The 17,920-nt window shown below is 37.8% G+C and overlaps 2 protein-coding genes across 2 annotated transcripts; one reads left to right on the forward strand and one right to left on the reverse strand.

The window, feature by feature from the left end:
• Positions 1 to 3,488: 3,488 nt before the first annotated feature.
• On the forward strand, positions 3,489 to 8,862 carry ucp1 (uncoupling protein 1). Its single transcript, XM_084715177.1, has 7 exons — positions 3,489 to 3,641; positions 3,823 to 3,959; positions 4,259 to 4,457; positions 5,748 to 5,945; positions 6,036 to 6,137; positions 6,477 to 6,657; positions 8,290 to 8,862. The coding sequence occupies exons 2-7, from the start codon at positions 3,834 to 3,836 to the stop codon at positions 8,402 to 8,404; spliced, it is 921 nt and encodes a 306-aa protein (XP_084571303.1). The 5' UTR covers positions 3,489 to 3,641; positions 3,823 to 3,833; the 3' UTR covers positions 8,405 to 8,862.
• A 54-nt stretch (positions 8,863 to 8,916) lies between these two features.
• Positions 8,917 to 17,920, reverse strand: elmod2 (ELMO/CED-12 domain containing 2). Its single transcript, XM_084715178.1, has 9 exons — positions 17,763 to 17,920; positions 15,273 to 15,420; positions 15,155 to 15,183; positions 13,564 to 13,661; positions 13,296 to 13,425; positions 12,748 to 12,881; positions 11,011 to 11,079; positions 10,669 to 10,802; positions 8,917 to 10,558 (listed from the first exon to the last, which is right to left on the reverse strand). Exons 2-9 carry the CDS (start codon positions 15,415 to 15,417, stop codon positions 10,398 to 10,400), a joined length of 900 nt encoding a protein of 299 aa, XP_084571304.1. The 5' UTR covers positions 15,418 to 15,420; positions 17,763 to 17,920; the 3' UTR covers positions 8,917 to 10,397.

The raw sequence follows: 17,920 nt of genomic DNA on the forward strand, positions 1-17,920 counted from the left end.
CTAAAACTAACATGACAACATAGGTATGAAAATATGATATTATCAACTTTGTTGTAAAACAGATTTTTTGAATGAAAACGCTGGCCCTTCAAAGTTGTGTCCTATATTTTTCCAGACAGATTTTTACAAAAAACATGATTTAATCGGCCTTAAAAAAAGGTTAATTATCAGCTTTCCCATCTACATTTAATAAAAAAAAATAAACTAGCCAGTTGCCCCTTCACAAGATTTAATAGCCACGAGTTAGATCTTTTAAAATAAGAGTATTTAAAAAAAGAGTAAAAATCACAACATGCCCAATTCCTAAGAATGCGTGAATCTATGACAGTGAGGGACTATAATTTAGTACATTTAAGTACTGCACTTAAGTGCATTTTTAGGTGCTTGAATATTTAAAATTTATGTTACTTTAGACTTAAACTCCACTAAATTTCAGGGGAAGGGGAACATTGTGCTTTTTTTCTCCACTACATTTATTTAACAGCTAAATTTAGGTAAAGCTGATTAAAGGAGACAGTTCACCCCAAAATCAAAAGTACATATTTTCCCACTGGCCAGTGGTGCTATTTACTCATGCAGATTGTTTTGATGTGGGTTACAGAGTTTTTGAGATTTCGGTCATAGAGATGTCTGCATTCTTTCTGATATAATGAAACTAGATGGTGCTCAGCTTGTGGCGCTAAACTACACCCGCCAACCGTATCACTGCACAGAAGGACGTGTGCATCTACTCAAGGGCAAGAGGTTACAGGTCAGCCAGGGAGGACGCCATTAATGTTTACATCCCGCGCTGTCGCAAGCACAAGCCTCTCATCCATGAGTAGATGCACGCTTCCTCCCGTGCGGTGATAAGGTTGGAGTGTGTAGTTCTATAGAAAGAAAATTGTTCTGCAGATTATCCTGAGTATCCGGGCCATGATTTCTGGAAAGAGACGCTGCTGTTGAGTTTTTCCAAGTGTATATTTTAGAGCTTTGAGCGCCACAGGCTGAATGCCATCAAACTATGATGTATTGCTAAAGATTAAACCACCCAGTAAAGTGGCTGAAATATTCTACACCTCAACCAACTACAACTTTAAAATGCTGCTTGCATGTTAATGTATTAGTAACAAAAATCCATATTGATATATACCAGTTCCAACAATAAATACTTTTACTTTTGATATGTTTAAGTCCTTCTTCTGATAAATTTCCTGTATTCAAGGACAATTTTGAATGCAGGACGTGTATTTTTACACTCTTGTCTTACTACTTTTCTAACTTTACTGAAACAACTCCATTTCTTCTCCCGAGGGACTGAGAACACTGCCATCTGCTCCTGTTAAAATTTCTTGTTTAGATTAAAAAATTGGGCTGTTCTTTAGGTACAGACGATTTTTTCTTTTCTCTTTCTTTCCCCTGCACTTGACAGAAAGCCTAATTGTGATGAAAACACTGTCCTTTCTTAATTTATTATATATGAGAGAAGATGACAGTGTTTTGGGTCCTTTGTGAGAAAGAGCAGAGCAGCGTGCACCATGAAGACTAATAAAACTCAGCAGGTTACAGCAGGGCCTCTGTTTCTCTCTCTGTAGTAGATAAACACACTGGGGTTGTGGCTCAGGTTAACCAATCACAGCAAAGGCGAGCTCACTTAAAATGAGACTTTCTGCAGATTGAAAAGAGGCTTCTCCTCTCAGACACATAACAGAGCTATAAATGATTAATCTATCAGAAAATGTGTTTGTTAGACCAGGACAGATTAAATATTATCTTATATCTCCTCTGGGCTCCACTGAGATGCTTCAGTCTTTTCCTTTCAGAAATTATAAAACCATCTTAAAGCTCACATGAAAAATGTGAGGTTCCATCATATCGAACAGAAATAATGGGAAAATAAGAAGCTTGAAAGCCTTTTGTCCGAGTCTGTTTTAATCACAAAATGTTTTTAGTTGTTCACTGTTTATTATTATTATTATTATTGTTGGTTTTTTTTAATCATTACACACTCAAGTTTCTAGTTTGTTAGGTATCAATTTTGATGAGCTAATATTTTTGGTGTTTAGTCGTGTATCCCAGATAAATGTGATAAGCTGAACCCAGGAATACAAACAGTGAAGTCAGTGCTGCTAACAAAGCTAACAAGCCCAACATTAGCTCAGCAGAGTAGCATTAACTGCAACAGTTTTTCATTTAGTTGACACAGTTTGGTGCAGTCAAGCTACTTTTAAAACATTTATTTGAATGTATTAAGGTATAAATTAATGTATTATATGTATAATTGAAAGGAAACAATTTTTGTTTGTTTTTTTTGTTTGTTTTTTTTATCAGAAATTCCACCACAGTGGCGGCTATACTCTCTACCATCTGGTTTAAAACAGGTTGAATGATATAGTGATAATACTCCGACAGGACATTTTGTTAATAACAGAAAGCACGATTTAGAAGCCTACATAAGTCATTCGATGCAGCATGCAGACAGCTCTCATTTAAGCTTGGTCATATTATCTGCTATTATAGGTAAAAAGTTAATTTTAGACAAACAGGATGGCAACCAAATCTGACTGTAACCATGAATGTAGGTTTTTTTTTCTTTTCTTTTTTGCACCACCATTGTATTAGATGGCATTACTCTTAGTTAGGTGCACATAATAAACTAGAAACTGAGTTTTCTTTCCTTTTTCTTCTTTCCCAAATCAGATTTTCCCACAATTCTACTCATTGAGACGCTACCCTGCTCGGATTTAGGGCAAGGTATTATGAAACAGGCAACGTCCCTGCTGCCAAATTGCTGTGAGGCCACGCATGGCGTGATGCAAAGCTCTTATCTGCTCCATACTGAACTTCAGACGCCAGCTCACGTCACAACTCTTTTTTGTGAGAGTTACTGACGTCTTTCACGAAGATGTGAGGAGAATCTATTATTAAAGAAGTCATAAATGCATTTACAGGATATAATAAGTTTTATAACAAACAAATGAGCAAATACATTATCATACATACTACTGCATGACTGAAAGTTGCTCCTGCCAATCAGCTCCTAACACTTTTTTTCTGCTCTGTTCATTGGCTGAGAGCAAAGACAAGCCTCCAGTAAATGTAAAAGTAAAAGTGCAGACACTTGTTGGTCTAATGAAGTAAATAACTACTTAATACCAAGTCTGTCAGACATAGGAAAGAAGGACAATGTGCTTGTATTTCCAAATTCTAATCACAAATCTGAATGTGAGCATGGCTATATTATATCTGAGGGCAAGAAAATAGCATTTAGACATATCAGTGATAGTTAATAGACAGTTTTGAAAATATGCCACAATTTGGATAAAAATATTTTGACGTTGCAGCCACAGAGGAGGGAAGTAAAAGTGTTGTTTTTCTGAAAACTGGCTTCACTGTGGGGTAAATTGAACATTGACTCTTCTGACAGACAGTGGACTTTGACTAGACCCAGCATGCAGGAGTACACAGTAACGCCTCTCTGTGGATGTCATAAAAAAAAAAAAAAAAAAGCCAGCCAGAAGATATATAAATACAGAGAGAAAGATGCATCTTTCCTTTCTGTGGAGTGGGGCCCTTTATGGATTACAATCTGGCCAATCAAATCCTGCCCGGCAACAAACAGCTGAGGATCAAAAGGAACCTTTAAATTTAAGACTAACGCTGTAAGTATGTTTTACATTATCAATCTACACGTTGACTGTTGGCTCATAAAAGACATCATCATTCAGTAATGTTTCAGTTTAAAAGATGAATGATAAGTATGTGAGGTTAATGTTTATATGGTGGTTTCCTGGTGATTTGATCGGTTTGTCTCTGTGTGTTTGTGCATACCTTTAACCCCAGATTTAAGAAACATGGTGGGACTGAAACCCTCAGATGTTCCCCCTCCGCTGGGCGTGAAGATGGCGAGTGCTGGGGCAGCGGCCTGTATAGCTGACATTGTCACATTTCCTCTGGACACAGCCAAAGTCAGACTACAGGTATCTGTTCAGTAGTACTGCCAAAGAAAGAAGGAAATTATTAATCTCTAGTATCATATCACGTTTTCTTCATGTTTATTGCAGTGCATCTGATATTATATTTAAAAATAATGTTCAGCTACTCGTATTAGTGATGCTTTGAAAAACAGTATAATGCTGGCAACTATTGACTGAGCACCTTAACTCTCAACTTTGTCCGTTTAAATACCCTAAAATCAATGGCATTCTTTCACACCTCTATTGCACCACAGTCAAAAAGGTGTTTCTAGTTTTATCTTGAGTACAATGTGTGACTCCAGATTCAGGGAGAGAAGAAGGCAGTGGAGGGCATCCGCTACAGAGGCGTGTTTGGGACGATCAGCACCATGATCCAAACAGAGGGCCCAAAGTCTCTGTACAACGGGCTGGTAGCAGGGCTACAGAGACAAGTGTGCTTCGCCTCCATCAGGATCGGCCTCTATGACAATGTCAAAAGTTTCTACACTGGCGGCAAAGACAGTAAGTGGATATTTTCCTGCTGGGTTAAGCTTTCACAAATCAGACTATTCCTGGTGACAGACCAGGAACAGATCTCAGTGTTCCACTGTCTTAAACAGAAATCTTTAAATCAAAGATAAACACCAGCTCCAGTCTATTTTATTTGGAGTCCAAAGTATCATACACATCTCACCCTCTGTTCTTAAGAAAGCTGAGGATGAGACAGATGTGACAGATATAGATAGCAGTGGTATTGGGATACAAATACAGCACTAAGTAATTAAAATGTACAACACAATACTGAGTAAATATTAGATGTGTACTGTATGAAGACCTGAGGGCAGTAGCACTCACTGCTGTTCTATTTCAGAACTAAGACTTAAAAGTTAAAGTAAATGAAGTAATAAATATATAAAATATATTAAAGTATTACTGTGAAAGGAGAATGGCAGGAGAGAGGCAAACATCGATGGGAGCTAACAAACACTGCTGAGTTACAATAAAATTATATAGCTTAACATTGGCTAGCTAGCTAGAAAGTTGCTAGTGCAAACAATGTTGACAATAATAGTATCTTGACATGTCCTGCTCCTCTTTGATCACTATATATTTAGTCATCTTATGGTTCCCACTAGATCAATAATAGAACGAGATACAGCGTTACTAGTCAGCCTTGCTTCCATTTTTCCCCCTTTGCCACCTGCAGCATTGCAGTGAAGATTCCCAGGTGAAACCAAAAAGCATTTTCCCCATTAGCCCTGCATGATCCAGCCATGATACGCACAGCAGTTTCTCCTGCTGGCCCTGCCCACGAGATCCCTGATTTTTAAAATCGCTTTTCTTGGCTCTAGGATTGTTTTTCACACATATAAAGCCACCATGGGTCAAAAAGTTATAACAGAAAGAGTCCTAATTGAACTTGTTCGCAGTTTGAGGTGACCCGTCAACACTTTTAGTTTTTTATAATAGTGGCTTATGGGGGAAATGCATTATGCAGGGAATCTTTTTGCTGCAACAACTTGAGTGGCCACTGGGAAAAATTGGTTCCAAGGCTGAGCGGCAATGCTGTATCTAGGTTCTATTATACGTCTATGGTTTCAATAAAATGATAAACCTAACCAGCATTAATTAATGAGAAAGTTATGTTAATGTTTAACTAGCTAGCTACAAAGCTGTAGAGCAAACGTTAACGTTACAATGTTAAAATTTTCTGACCCATGTGTGTATGGTCTACACTCAAAACTGTTCTTAATTGAGTAAATGTACTGAATTACATTTCATCATCGGTTGTTCCTGTCTGTCTCTCTCCAGACCCTGGTGTGCTCATACGTATCCTGGCTGGCTGCACTACAGGTGCCATGGCAGTGTCCTTTGCACAACCCACTGATGTGGTCAAGGTTCGATTCCAAGCCCAGATGAACCTGGACGGTGTGGCCCGTCGCTACAGTGGCACCATGCAGGCCTATAAACATATCTTCCAGAATGAGGGCATTCGTGGGCTCTGGAAAGGTGCGATCTACGAAGTCCCAGAAATTATTCATAACTGATTAGTAACGAGGCAAACAAAAATATATTATTATTCTGTTCTGTCTGCTTTAGGAACACTACCCAACATCACAAGAAATGCACTGGTGAACTGCACAGAGCTGGTTACATATGACCTGATCAAGGAGGCCATCCTCAGACACAACCTGATGTCAGGTGAGTGGGGAGCTCACACACACACACACACACACACACACACACACAAAAAAATGCCATCCCACAGAGACAGCTGATTGGGCAGAAATCCACACACCTCTCACCCTTTCAACTCCACCACAGCTGATAACAGCACACATGCTGGTACAGAACAAAGTGTATTTTCCCTTAACAGTGCTGTAAATACAGTAGTTAATAAGATTTATCTCTGTATTTATCTCTAATTTATACAGCCCCATTCACTGGGTTACATAATCTGCTGACAAGTGTTTCTATATTGCTCAGCTCAGAGCAAAGGCCCACTGGTTTTAGTTGTTCTGTCTCCAACTTTCCTCACAGACAATCTGCCTTGCCACTTTGTGTCCGCGTTTGGCGCTGGCTTTGTTACCACAGTGATCGCTTCCCCAGTAGATGTGGTGAAAACCAGATACATGAACTCACCACCCGGCCAGTACAAAAGTGCCATCAACTGTGCCTGGACCATGTTGACTAAAGAAGGGCCGACGGCTTTCTACAAAGGGTGAGCTCCTCCTCTCTAACCCCAGCACACACATTGTTTGTACAACTCTGATTCCAAAACAGCTGGGACGCCATGTAAGAAATGAATAAAAACAGAATGCAATGATTTGCAAATCCTGTTCAACTCATATTCAATTGGCCGTTGCCCCCCTTTTTCTCTTTGCTCCAATAACAGTTGAGCAAATTTGGTGCCTCGGTCAGCTTTCTTCTTTTCCTGTAAAAGTGACATGATGGATCATATCTTAAATTAGCTCATATTTGCAGAATGCTAGCTAACTAACTAGTTAATGATTGATGTAGATAAGCTAGCTAGTTGGCTAGTGTTTTGCTAACATTAGCATGAAGTTAAGATGTGAATATGACATTTTTACAGGTCCCAGAGCAGTGTCTTCAAAATTTGGTTCTCTTTTCAACATAGACAAATGCAGCACATAGCACATTTGAGTACAAAGAACAGGAAAAGAAGAAAGATTCCAAGCTTTCTCATCTTGTATTAGAGCACACGGAAAAAAGGGGCGGGAATTAAGAAGGGTAAATTAAATACAGTACAGAGACAAGATGTTTAATATTCAAACGCATCATCTTGGTTTTTGTAAATATACAGTCTTTCTGAATTTGATGCCTGCAAATGTTCCACAAAAGTTGGGAAATGGGCAACAAAAGACTGGGAAAATTGTGTAAATCTCAAAAACACCAGTTTGGATCATTCCATAGGTAAACAGGTTAATTGGAAATGTTAGCCAGTATCATAGATAAACTCAGTTGTTTAAGAATAATGTTTCTCGACACAGAACTACAAGAACTTAGGGATTTCGCCATCTTCAATCCAAAATATCTGGAGAAATCTTACCATGTAAGGGGTAAGAGCAACATCAAAGGTCTATGACCTTTGACCTCTCAGGCAACACTGCATTAAGAACCAGCATGATCATATAAAGAATATTACTAAATGGGACACTTCAGGAAACCATTGTCGGTAAACAGTTTGTCGCTGCAAACTACAAATGCAAGTTAAGACTGTACTATGCAAAGCGGAGGTCATATATCAAGAACATCCAGGAACACTGCAGACTTCTCTGGGGCTGAATTCATCTGAGATGAACTGACAGAAAGAGGTCCACATTTCAGATTATTTTCAAAAATCATGGATGTCTTGTTTTCTGGGCTACAGAGGAGAAGCACCATCCAGATTGTTAGCAGTACAAGTTTGAAAAGCCAGCATCCGTGATGGTATGGATTACTGTCACATCTGTGAAAGCCTCACTGATACTGAAAGGGACAAAGAGGTTTTGGTACAACAGATGATGTCATTCAGATATTTTTTTCAGGGACATCCCTGCTTATTTCAGCAAGACAATGCAAAGACATGTTACAACAGTCTGGCTTCATAGTAAAGGAGTTCAGGTACTAGACTGGCCTGCCTGCAGTCCAGAAAATATACAGTGCATTATGAAACAAAAAATACAACAACAGAGAACATTTAAAAGCAATGATTTTTTTTAGTATTTAAAATCATTGCTTTGTTTTTATCTACGTTTTACACAGCATTCCGACTTTTTTGGAATAAAGGGTTGTACTTGAGGTCATTAGCTTTCATTCTTTATTACAAACCTCTTCTCTTTGTTTCTTGTAGATTTGTGCCCTCGTTTCTGAGGCTGGGATCATGGAATGTAGTCATGTTTGTCTCGTTCGAACAAATCAAGAGAGGAATGATGGTCACGAAGAAGAGGCTCGAGACCACAAACTGAGATTCCCGTTTCAGAGTTTGACTGAGAAACTTGAACCACCACTGGGCTGGAACATCACTGAAGCAACCTAATGAATATCATATCACATTTTAGTTTTTATTCTTTTCTTGTCATGTGGTGACAAAGAAGGAAATCCTTTGTTTAAAAAGGAATATTAGACAACCTACCTTGTATTATGTCTTTATGTTGAACAATGCAAACAATGCAATTTTATCTTCGTATTTATAATTTTTCATAATGAACCATTTCCAAATGGGCATGAATGGTGCGAACATTAAGATAATTACATCTTTTGCAAAGTTAAGTTTGCACTTTACGACCTGTAAATCGTAATCTGCCAATTCTACATTTTCGGCAGCTTCAACCAGTGCACCTTTATATGAGAACTAATACTGGTGCTTATAAAGACATGTAAAACAGGTTTATGTGAACCCTAAATATATTTGACTTGTTTTACAGACCCCTGTGCTTGCTTCTTAACTTGTGCTATCATTTCCACCACACAAAACACATTTCAAAACATCAAAGTGTGTATTTATTAAGTCGAGTCAGATGTGTTAATCACTACAGACCTTCCTCAAAACAAATCACAGCATAAAAAAAACAATGCATTTAAAAAAGGCAGAATCAGTTTGCAGACATACAAATTTATGAAAACGGTGGCAAACAGCCATTTCGAGTTCCACATCATCTATATTACAGAATACAGGTGACATCAATGGGGACACCTTAAAACGTGCACACATTTTTCCTTACAATAAGTTTCAGTCATGGTCTCCCAACATAAAAATTAAATTCCTGAGCGGGACAACTGTGAGAACACCTAGACAGCAACAAATATGGTAAATTAATCGCAATTTTTAAATAACTACCTTTTAACTGCAACAATTTGGCTGCTTGCTCTCGGAAAGTGCTTTAACCCTTACAAAAGACAGACCTGTTACCACGACAGTCCTCTGCAGCAGCTCTCATTTCCCCATCATATGGAAGCCCATTTCCGGCAATGTGATAAAAGATCCTGTGATAAAAGATCCTGTAAGTCATTACAATGAGAACTCTCTTGGAATAATGAATACGTATCTGAAAATCATGACCTAATATCTCAAAATAATGAATTTCTATCTCAAATTATTATTAGTTACCAAAATAATGTGAAACCTTCTCAAAATAATGACTTAGTATCTCAAAATAATGACTTAGTATCTCTGATTTCACTGGACACGGCTGTACTGTGGGCACCAGAGCCGGTCACAACTATCCCTCACAGTGCTTCTGATTTCACCAGATGTGCTGCAACATGTTTCGGAAGCGGCTCTCCACTATGGTCCACTTCAAATACACGCAGTGTCTTATTTTGACGGACGCTGTGTCAAGCTGCACAGAGTAGAACGAGCTTGCAGGAAGTCAGACACAGAAACGACAGAGAGGATCTGGTCAATTTTCAAAATAAAAGACCCCAAAACCAACAAAATCTGAGCAAGTCAATATAATCAGGCGGGCGAAATGCTCCACATCTGAAATGCTGCTGGTGAAACACGTAGCTGTGTGGAGGATGGATCAGAACCGTGGTGCAGACCAGACGTGCCCAGTGGAATCAACGGGTAAGCCATTATTTTGAGATACTAGTTCATTATTTCAAGAAAATTTTTCATTATAATGACTGACATGATCCGTTTCTTTCACTGCACTGGCAGAAATGAGCTTCCACACTATCCTTCATAGAGCTTCATTAAACATAGGAATGATCATTTTTGAGGTATAGGGTGTTTAATTTGTGCTCTATTTTAAAACTCTTCACTATCACTGTGACAAGATGAACAGAGCATGACTAACGAATGACAAAACCAAATATAAGAGGACTTGTTTGTTTGAATTTTTGAGGAATATGAGCGACCACCCAGCTTCAGTCTGCTTTTATGCCTTCTTGCCTTCTTTTGCCTGATCAAACAACATCAGGGGCCATGGAGAGGTCAGGGAATACTTCTGAATAATGTTAGTTTTTTTCAGAACGGACAGTCATTGTGAGGGATACATCAGGGTCTTGTAGATGTGTCTTGATTATGCTATGGAATTTTTCTCTGTACTGATTGAAGTGCATGATGCTTTCTGGTTCTTCTGCCACCCAGAATTTATCAAATTCATAAGCCAGATAACCTAGAAGAGAAGAAAAAATGTCACTTTCTGTCAGAAAATTTTGTATTCTTCTAGTATATAAAAAGAGTCAGAGATGTCAAAAAATAGAAAAATAGTATGTTTTTACTCACAGTATAGCTGATGAAAGTGCTGCAGCTCAGGTGTGCCTTGTACGGTGTTGTAGAAATGGGGTTTCAAAGCACCACTCTTCAGAAGACTGTAGGCCATCTCTGTCAAGTTGATCCCAACTATAGCATATGAATACCTAAAATATAATAAATACTAAATTAGTAAAAAGTTCATGTCAGAAGTGACACATGGAAGGCATGGTGAACACATGAGGTAGTGTAGCAAAATGACTTAATTCTATTGCTGGCAGGTCTGGTAATATGAAATAAGGAAGGGATTTTTTGACACAATACAGACAGAAAATATGCAGATGCTAATACAGTCCATGTATGAATGTCTCTTACCCTAGTTTAGGATGGTTTGCATGGGACAACACCTGGCGAGCCTCCTCTGTGTAGTTTTCACTGAAAAAACTGTAACAGAACAAAATTCTGTTTAATTATTTTTAGTGGATAAAGTCCTATAATAAAATATACTTCGCCAAAAGTCCTCGACTTTGCTAAATCTAATGAGGAGATCATGTTCACCCATAAATCTTGTGGTATGTAACCATTTATAGGAGAACTCTAAAGATTACAGTACAACTGCATTATGGGAGCTGTGCAAGTCTGACTAATTGCGTTAAGTGATGTCACTTGAGGCAGCGATGGCTGGAGCTGAGGACCACAAGTTAGAAAATGAAAAAGAAAAATCTGGGGATGTAAAGTTAGAAAGAATTGGGCTTACCAGATATCTGTAGCCTGCTCCTCATCTCTGCTTACGGCCAGTGGCTTGTGGCTACATTAGCCACTACTAGCACAACGCACGCAAATCTCCTAACATACTTTCAGTGAACAAGTTGTATTGTAATGCTGATACCACATTTTGACAAGGAAGTAAATTCATAGAATAAAAACTGATATCTCTGTTTCTGCTGCATTGATTTTGATCGGTACATCATGGATCCAACAATATTGTAGAAGTGCGAAATTGGTGGAGTATCTTTTACAAATCAAACAGACTACTGTTAGGTTGAATATTTTAATTACTTTATTAAATACATTTTTTGTAGACTAAATAAATGAATGTTTATCTGTGTGGGTAGAAGACACAACTAATCTGACACCCGTTTGCCTGTGCTTTGTAGGCACAGGCAAACGGGTGTGGACTCTTTTTAATCACCTCTCGTCACACCAACAAACTCCACAGTCTATAATTAATGAGACTCAAGAAGTTCTTCTTACTGCCATGGTGTTTGTTTCATTTGTTTGAGAGGTGACTGTATGTCACAGTGTAGGCTATTAAACTGTGAGGTGAAAGGTGAGGAGTAAAACACATGTGCAGGATTCCACACATTAATTATTAACAGGGATCTGTGAAGCGTCACTGTATATGTCCCTGGTTTAAATTTTAGACTACAAGGTTTGAAAAATGCTCTTTCCAAGTGTGTGGTTCTAAATATGGTGCTTACATTGTGTTCAAATCATCTAACAAAGAAAGTAGGTGGTGATGTGAATAATGAAGTGAAGAATTTTGATGCGTATTTCTACCCTAATGGAGCTTTTTAAGTATATAATAGCAAATCTATGTGATAACCTTTGCTGCAGCTGTGCTTGGTTTTATGTCAAATACAAGTATGTACATGTCCAGCTGACTGTGTGGATTTCACTGTCAGTCTGGGATTTTCAGGCTCCTACTAACACACAGCTGGGGAATATGTTTGACTTGCTTGGTCAGCTGTCTGTATCTGTGCTGTATTTCACCATTTCCTTGTGTTTTGTTGCTTTTATTAGTGTTTTAGATTTTCGAAACCATCATTTACCAGCAGCACAGCCACTCAGGTAAGTCTGCCCAGAAAAATGTGCACGTATACAGAAAATTGTGTTTTCACACACATCTAGATTAATCACTATTACCATACATGTGCAAAATCTACATGAACATTCAAACTTCTTGATGTTATCATGTTTTGGTGAGAATGAAACTTTGCCCAAAATGTATTTCCATTGTAGATACATTTTGGCACAGAGAGTTAGAGAATTACCTGTAGTTCTTTATAACTTAGTTAATAAATGTCTCATTGTTATTCATTGAGGACTCACACAAGGTTGATTAGGCCCAGCATGCCCATTCCTCTGAAGTCAGTCTTGGGGTCGTCTCCTTGGAATCCAATGTCTCCCCACTGTTTAGTTATTCTGGACTCCAGTTTGACTGTTGGCATCAGCAGGTCCCACAGCTGACAATACAAAATATCCAGGGTTACACATTTTAATTTCCCCTATATCAAATTACATATACAATGATGCCAAATGAGACTTTGTGCATAAAGTTTTGGATGCATAATCAGTAGTTTCAATACTATCATCTAAAGTGTGCTGTATCATTGTGCCATCTAACCTAAAAACTGACAAATGTGGTTTCTACTAAAGTTTCAACTACTTTTTATGTGTCTTATATTACCAGGGTGTGTTAGTTTATGGTATTAAAGTCTATCATGGATGATTCATCTGTAACTTCAGTCAGTGTTACAGGTGAGGTTTTAAAAAAATCCACAAAGACTGATCTAGACATACATATACTTGACCATGCGACTAAAACATATATAGCAACTGCTTTACTAATGTATGGATTCAGCAGCGGGAACACACACCTTCAACAGCATGGCCTCGTGTTCTTGTTTCTCCGAGTCAAACACTTCCTTTCTCAAGCCTTCCACAGATATATACAGGCTGTTGTGTCCTGTTATCTGCAACAGACATATGTGTAGATTTTCCTTGAACCTAGAAAGGTGTGGAGATTGAACAAACAATTAATACAATGATTTAAAAAAAATTACACTGAACTACACATAATTTAGAAATAAAAGAATTGCCACTGATGGGGGTCAAAACAAAATAACACATAAGAAGTGACCTTACAGTGGGTCTTTCTGGGGTTTGATGTTCTTTACTTTCATAATTTCATCCACACATTGCCCTAATTTATCCTTGTCGGTTTCCAAAGCTCCTCTTAAAACCTAGAGAGGAAGAAAGCAAAGGAGAAGAGGAGGTAGTTACAGAAAAGCAATGACACAGTTCCTGCACAGAAACTTGGCACAGTGCCTCCTATATAATCTATGTTGTCAACCACAGTGGAAAAAAAACATCTTTCAAAGTCAACCTCAGACACAATGAAAAAGATGACCAAGCACTTTTGTTTCTACTCTGAAGACTGTTGATAGGAAAATGCTTAACTTGCTGCCATCCCAAATGACAAGTTGAGTCAATTTATCTACACTTGGCAAGTGTATCGAAAGATAAGGATGGATTAAGCTCACAGGATGTGTCTTTATTGGAGTTCACACATGCAATAGCCTGACAGATAATGAACAGATCAGAAGTTAAAGGGACAGTTCAGATTATGTGAAGTGGGGTTCTATGAGGTACTTAAGCACAGTCAGTGTATTATCTACAGTAGACGTCAGTCGGGATACCCCTAGTTTAAAGAAGCAGTGGGAGTGTCGGCATGAAAGCTAAGCAATTAACTGCTGTGGACAAGGTCAGCAGCTAAACATATTTTAGACATCTAAAAAAATCATTAGCAGTTTAAGTGAATGTTATATTTTCATCTCTTTATCTTTCTATCACGCAGCCTTTTCAGATGGGAAACCACTGTTATGTAAACAAAACTTTGCTCTGTCCAAAGGCACCAGATCATCAATAATTTGACCTTGCAAAATATGGAAGTTTCTGGTCTACTGCTGCCTTGATTGATTTGTTTGTGCTATTGTGTGCCTGCTGTTAAGCCAAACTAAACGTTTAAAACACTGAAGTCACACATAACAAAAACTAGCAGATCAAGGCAGTGGTAGAACAGCAACTTCTGCGTTCTACAAGGTCAAATTTTGCCAAAAGAATCTGGTTGCTTTAGAAAGATTGATATTTGGGTAATAATGGTGGTTTCCTATGAAAAAATGGTGGACTATATTTTAAATATAACATATACTTGATACTGATATTGATTTTTCTGGGTGGTTAAAATAAATTTTGCTGTTGACACCGTCTACAGCAGTACATTGCTCAGCTTCCTACACTGGCACTCCTGCTGCTTCTCCAAACTGGGGGCATGTCAACTGCAGTTTACTGTAAGTAATACCGCTGTATGTACCTCACACTGCCTGAACCTAAATAATATCCCTTTAAAGGCCTCAATAAAGTTAATGGAAACTGTGAAACAGCTTCTGGTGTATCTTTTAAGAAGTCATGTCTTTGCATTTTTATTAAGTGACCTGCCGTTTTGACGCATTACTATCCAATAATATTTATAATTTTTACTGACAAATGATTCAACCAAATTTGTTGCTAGATTATCATCATGATTGTAGAATGTTTCACTGTTATTCAGCAAGTTCGCACTGAAGTGATCATGGGGAATCAGGGAATTGGCAAAGAGGAATCCTGGGTATCAGAAACAAATCTATCCCATAAGTTACTTTAAAACCGACTGTTAACAAATACACAATTTTCTTACCTTGTTCTTTGATGACTGGAGAGAATATTCTACAAAAGGACACAAGAGTAAGGTTAATATAAAAAAAAATGTGTTCTAAACAGGAAAAGTAGAGCGGATTTAGGATGATTTAATTTACCTGCTTTTGATGTCCTTGTTGCCCCAGGCTTGTACCCGGAGCATATTCTCTGCAGCTCACATGTCCCTGTAGCCTGTCTGATGAGCCACTTCAGCCAGTATCTCAGGAAGGATGTGTAGACATACTGCCAGATGTACCCCAGCATTTTCTACAACATGGACAGAGAAAAGACACTAGCTGCTTGAAGAACTGAGTCTAATGTGAAATCTAGTACACATGTTTACAATGACATTTGTCTGATGAGCCACTCTGTTAACACTGAATGTCAGAAATGAGTGCTGGACTCAGCAGGCCATGAGTGATGCATGGTGCTGCCTCAGGAGTAATTTGCACCCCTTCGATTTTTATTCTGGGGTGCAAGACATGTCCTTGAAAGCAGTGGATCAGCAAACTACTTGGCAGTATAAAGTATAAGTTCACATGTGATCAAAGTCAATGAATACTTGAGCACTTTTGAAAACTCATGCAAGGCATTAATACGTGCTGTCAGGAAATACTTAAATAAATAAGAACTAATAATACTGAATTTTATTTAAGTAACCAAATTTCAAAATTCATGTCAGCTTTGCTGGTATTCATAAGTAAGGCTGGGCAATATACCACTATTATATTGGTATCTTGATACAAGACTAGATATCGTCTTTCTGAACTTACCAGACTGTTCTAGCTGTTCTGGTATTTGCCTTTATCCACATATAGTCATTATATTCACATTATGATGGTTTATCAAAAAATCTCACCGTGTTAACATTTTGAGAAACCGTCATCTTACCAGTATTGTCAATATTGATGAATATCAATATCAAAACTAGTGTGATATTTAATTTTGTCCATCACCCAGCCCTATTCATACACAGTACTGTCATTACAATTATCAACTAAATGTTGTTAAAATGTCAAAAGTTTAAGCACTCATTGTTATATTAGTAGTGTATAAACATAACAGCATTCTAATGTTGTGACTGTTCAAGAAGGCACTAATGTATTAGAGCTGCAACTAATGACTGTTTTCATTATTACTTCAACTGCTGATTCTTCTTTTGATTAATTGATTCATCATTTGATCTATACATCAGAAAACAGAGAAACAATACCCATCACAATTTTCTAGAGCCCAAGTTGGTGTCATCAGATATCTTATTTTGTCCAAACAACAGTCCAAAACCCCAAAATATTAATTTTGTTATAATGCACGGCAAGGAAAAGGCAAACCATCTGAGGAGCTGGAGTCATCAAATGTTTGGCATGTCTCATTATTACCAACACAAATAAATGATAGCTTTTTTTTAATAGAACCACAAGATATGGTATCAATAAAAACATCAAACTGAAATTATTTTGACAAATATTGCCAGTGCAATATTTCATCATATATCATTTTATAATCACAATTTTTGTTTTCACTTAAAAAACTATTAGAATCATGATAATGTGGCACTTGTTAGGGTCTGTGCCAAACAAACGTGTTTTCTTACACCTGGAGAACAAGATTTGTAGGTCAGGGCATCTTCTACACCACAACAGTACTCCATTATAATGCTGTTTTGTCACACATTTAACCTTTATCAAAAAAAAAAAAAAAAAGCAATTTGGATATTGTACTAACCTGACCATATTGCGATTTCGATAACATCATTCATATTAATTGTGTGTACCTACTGCAGAGTAATTGTCTGTCTTTGTCCCAGCTCTAACTTTTATTCAATTTTTATACAGTTTACACACACGTTTTGTATTGAAAATGAAATCAACAAAATAATCTGGAGTAAAAACGCAATATTTACACTTGTAGAGAATATAGCAAAGTAAAAGTGCAAAATAGCATATGATGTAAATAGTCAAGGGAAGTACATCTACCTTTGAACTGTATTTTATTACAGCACTTGAGTAAATGTACTTATTTCCTTTTCCACCCCTGCTTAATGATCATGAACAGGTCTGAAACAGTCTGTCTGTGTCATCATGACAGTGGCCACTGTTCGGAGCAGTTAAGACAATATTCAACATTTATTTCATAATTCGATGTATGAGAAAATCAGTACATCAAGTGCATCACCATAAAATGCAAATATCTACAAAAGCACAGCTAACGAGAGAAGGCTAGCAGTTAGCGACCTGTCGCACAGCCAAAACAATAGCGCTGTAGCAGCTAGCATTAACGCTAATGCTAACTTCCAACGTGTCCATTCAGTTAATGTTTAGATATCCAGATTCTGCGAGTTTAACGGCGCTTTAGCAAGCCGTCTCATCACTGCATATTAATGTTAGCAAACCGCTAGCCAGTTATCGCTTATTTAAATTAACTAACTAAGCTAACTAGCTTAAAAACTCACTGATGACACTTAACTGGCGCAGACAACAGGTTGTCATTGTATTCGCCTAACTGTTAGCTAAGTTGGCTAACGTGTGTTAACCTAGATTGGGTTGCTTTGCAAGCTTTGGTGTGCTTTACAATATTTACGACGGACAAAATACTAAAGTTAATCTTACCCTCCTGTCCCAGAGAAAACGTAGCCAGAAAAAGATGAACTTCTCCTCGCTAGCAGGCTATTAGCCGTGTGGTCGGTAAGGTTAGCAACGTTTCTCTTGACAACAGTCTGGCTCTGGTGCGTTCAGGGTCTAACCAGACAGACAGACGTTTCACTACC

Source organism: Lutjanus erythropterus, chromosome 3 (assembly GCF_056507025.1).
Source record: "Lutjanus erythropterus isolate fLutEry1 chromosome 3, fLutEry1.hap2, whole genome shotgun sequence".
Taxonomy (NCBI): domain Eukaryota; kingdom Metazoa; phylum Chordata; class Actinopteri; order Lutjaniformes; family Lutjanidae; genus Lutjanus; species Lutjanus erythropterus.

Excerpts from the sequence above, each read along its gene's own strand:
- ucp1 (XM_084715177.1), top strand. The coding sequence starts at position 3,834 with ATGGTGGGACTGAAACCCTCAGATGTTCCCCCTCCGCTGGGCGTGAAG. Across the intron at positions 5,946-6,035 it reads CATTCGTGGGCTCTGGAAAG|GAACACTACCCAACATCACA; the intron begins GTGCGATCTACG and ends TGTCTGCTTTAG. Across the intron at positions 6,138-6,476 it reads CAGACACAACCTGATGTCAG|ACAATCTGCCTTGCCACTTT; the intron begins GTGAGTGGGGAG and ends CTTTCCTCACAG.
- elmod2 (XM_084715178.1), bottom strand. The coding sequence starts at position 15,417 with ATGCTGGGGTACATCTGGCAGTATGTCTACACATCCTTCCTGAGATAC. Across the intron at positions 13,426-13,563 it reads AAACCCCAGAAAGACCCACT|GTTCAAGGAAAATCTACACA; the intron begins GTAAGGTCACTT and ends ACACCTTTCTAG. Across the intron at positions 10,559-10,668 it reads GCACTTTCATCAGCTATACT|GTTATCTGGCTTATGAATTT; the intron begins GTGAGTAAAAAC and ends CTTCTCTTCTAG.